The sequence below is a fragment of the Fukomys damarensis genome, unplaced genomic scaffold, assembly GCF_012274545.1.
Source record: "Fukomys damarensis isolate Sample0158 unplaced genomic scaffold, DMR_v1.0_HiC HiC_scaffold_13, whole genome shotgun sequence".
NCBI lineage: Eukaryota > Metazoa > Chordata > Mammalia > Rodentia > Bathyergidae > Fukomys > Fukomys damarensis.
Window position 1 is genome coordinate 8,984,131 of NW_022900925.1, and position 1,429 is coordinate 8,985,559.

A 1,429-nucleotide genomic window follows, 5' to 3' on the forward strand; every position below is an offset into this window, starting at 1 on the left:
AAAAAAAACTACATCTTATTGCAAATGTTTTTGGAAAAGGTATAATTTAAGTTTTTGAAAGGACAAGTAATTTATTTTGTTCTTGTGATTTACGACTATTACATTGTACACATATAATTAAGAAGTGTGTTGTAGCTGACTAGACGCTGCAGACATTTAAGTTATTAACTTCCATTTTTCAGTTTCCTTTCTTTATTTTGGAGCCTATTTATTTATGGCACCGGGGATCAGGATCTTTCGCTTGCGAGGCAGACGCGGGCACCATTGAGCTAACTCCCCAGCCCTTATTTTTATGTTTTTATTCCAGGTCTCAGATGTTTTCTGAGGCCTGGGAAGACTAGCTCAGTCTAGGGAATATGACAACCCCGCAGGAACCTAGAGAACCTCTCAACAGCCTCTCTCACAAAGGAAGCTCTACTCGCTGAATGGATGAATGAACGAATGGGGTAAGTGAAGTGTTTTTCTCCGGGGTCCTCTCCAAGGCTCCTTTGCTTCTTCTCACTCTTCGGGAATCTCTGCCGTGCCCGGAGGCTGAGTCGGGAGGCCCCTCCCCTAGCTAACACTAAAACTGCCGCAGCGGAGGAAGGTGTCCAGCGCCCGGCGCTCACCGACCTAGGCAGCAACATCTTGGGGCACCCGGTCGCGAGGGCTAGCACAGCCGACAGCGGCCTGGGCCCCAGCAGGAGGCTGGAGCACGGGCGGAGCTGCACCCCTTCTCCCGATGTCCCTCCCCCACTGCAGGTGAGCCGCAGAGCCGAGCCACCTCCCCCCAGCCCCGGGGTGACGTCAGGCCTCTGGACCGCTCTCCGGCTCCGCCCCTGCAGGCAGAGCCACCGGGCCCGCGTCTTAGCGGAGAAAACCCGTCCCGCTGCAGGACACTCGGGCTGCGGCAATCCGAGGAGGCAGCCAGGCGCTCGAATAGGCTGTAGCTGCCATCCGACGCTAGGTCGAGGCGCTTCTAATCAGATTGTGGGTCCTGTCGCAGAACCTTTGCCCAACTGGGCGCACACTCCGGGCCAGCGCAGCTCACCGGCGGTCTCAGGGTCCGCACCAGTCGCCTTGAGTGCTGCTGGGCGCCCAGCAAGCTTCAGCTGTCCATCTCCACCCGAGCCAGCCAATCGCTTGCCACTGACCCAGCCGCACCTCCCGGAATCTCTGATGGGCGTGGGGGCCAACCTATGAGATTGGGATACTGGGGGCCTGGGCTGGGAGTGGAAGCCAATGAATATCATTCCAGGTGGGTGGAGGGAACCCGACTCGGGAAGGTAGCTTCTTTCGGGTTGCTAACGTCTTCCCTTGGAGATGGGCGCGCAAACGGACCAGTGGGTCTGGGGGCGGCGGTGATGGGCGTGGAGCTGGCCCAATGAGGGTGGGAGTGGGTGGGGCCGCCGCTAGCAGCAGTGCTAAAGGAGCCCGGCGGAGGCAGCGG

At 57.6% G+C, this 1,429-nt stretch overlaps 1 protein-coding gene across 5 annotated transcripts in view; it reads left to right on the plus strand.

The window, feature by feature from the left end:
• The first annotated feature begins 424 nt into the window (after positions 1-424).
• Positions 425-1,429, plus strand: part of Myh10 (myosin heavy chain 10) — a 139,198-nt gene continuing 138,193 nt past the window's right edge. For 4 of the 5 annotated variants that reach the window (XM_033762792.1, XM_010614957.2, XM_019206159.2 and 1 more), the window contains exon 1: positions 867-1,237. In XM_033762792.1, the coding sequence (XP_033618683.1) occupies positions 1,179-1,237 (59 nt within the window). In that variant the 5' untranslated portion in view covers positions 867-1,178. Of the gene's footprint in view, positions 447-866; positions 1,238-1,429 lie in introns of those variants that run through there. The other variant, XM_033762793.1, reaches the window with a different exon arrangement.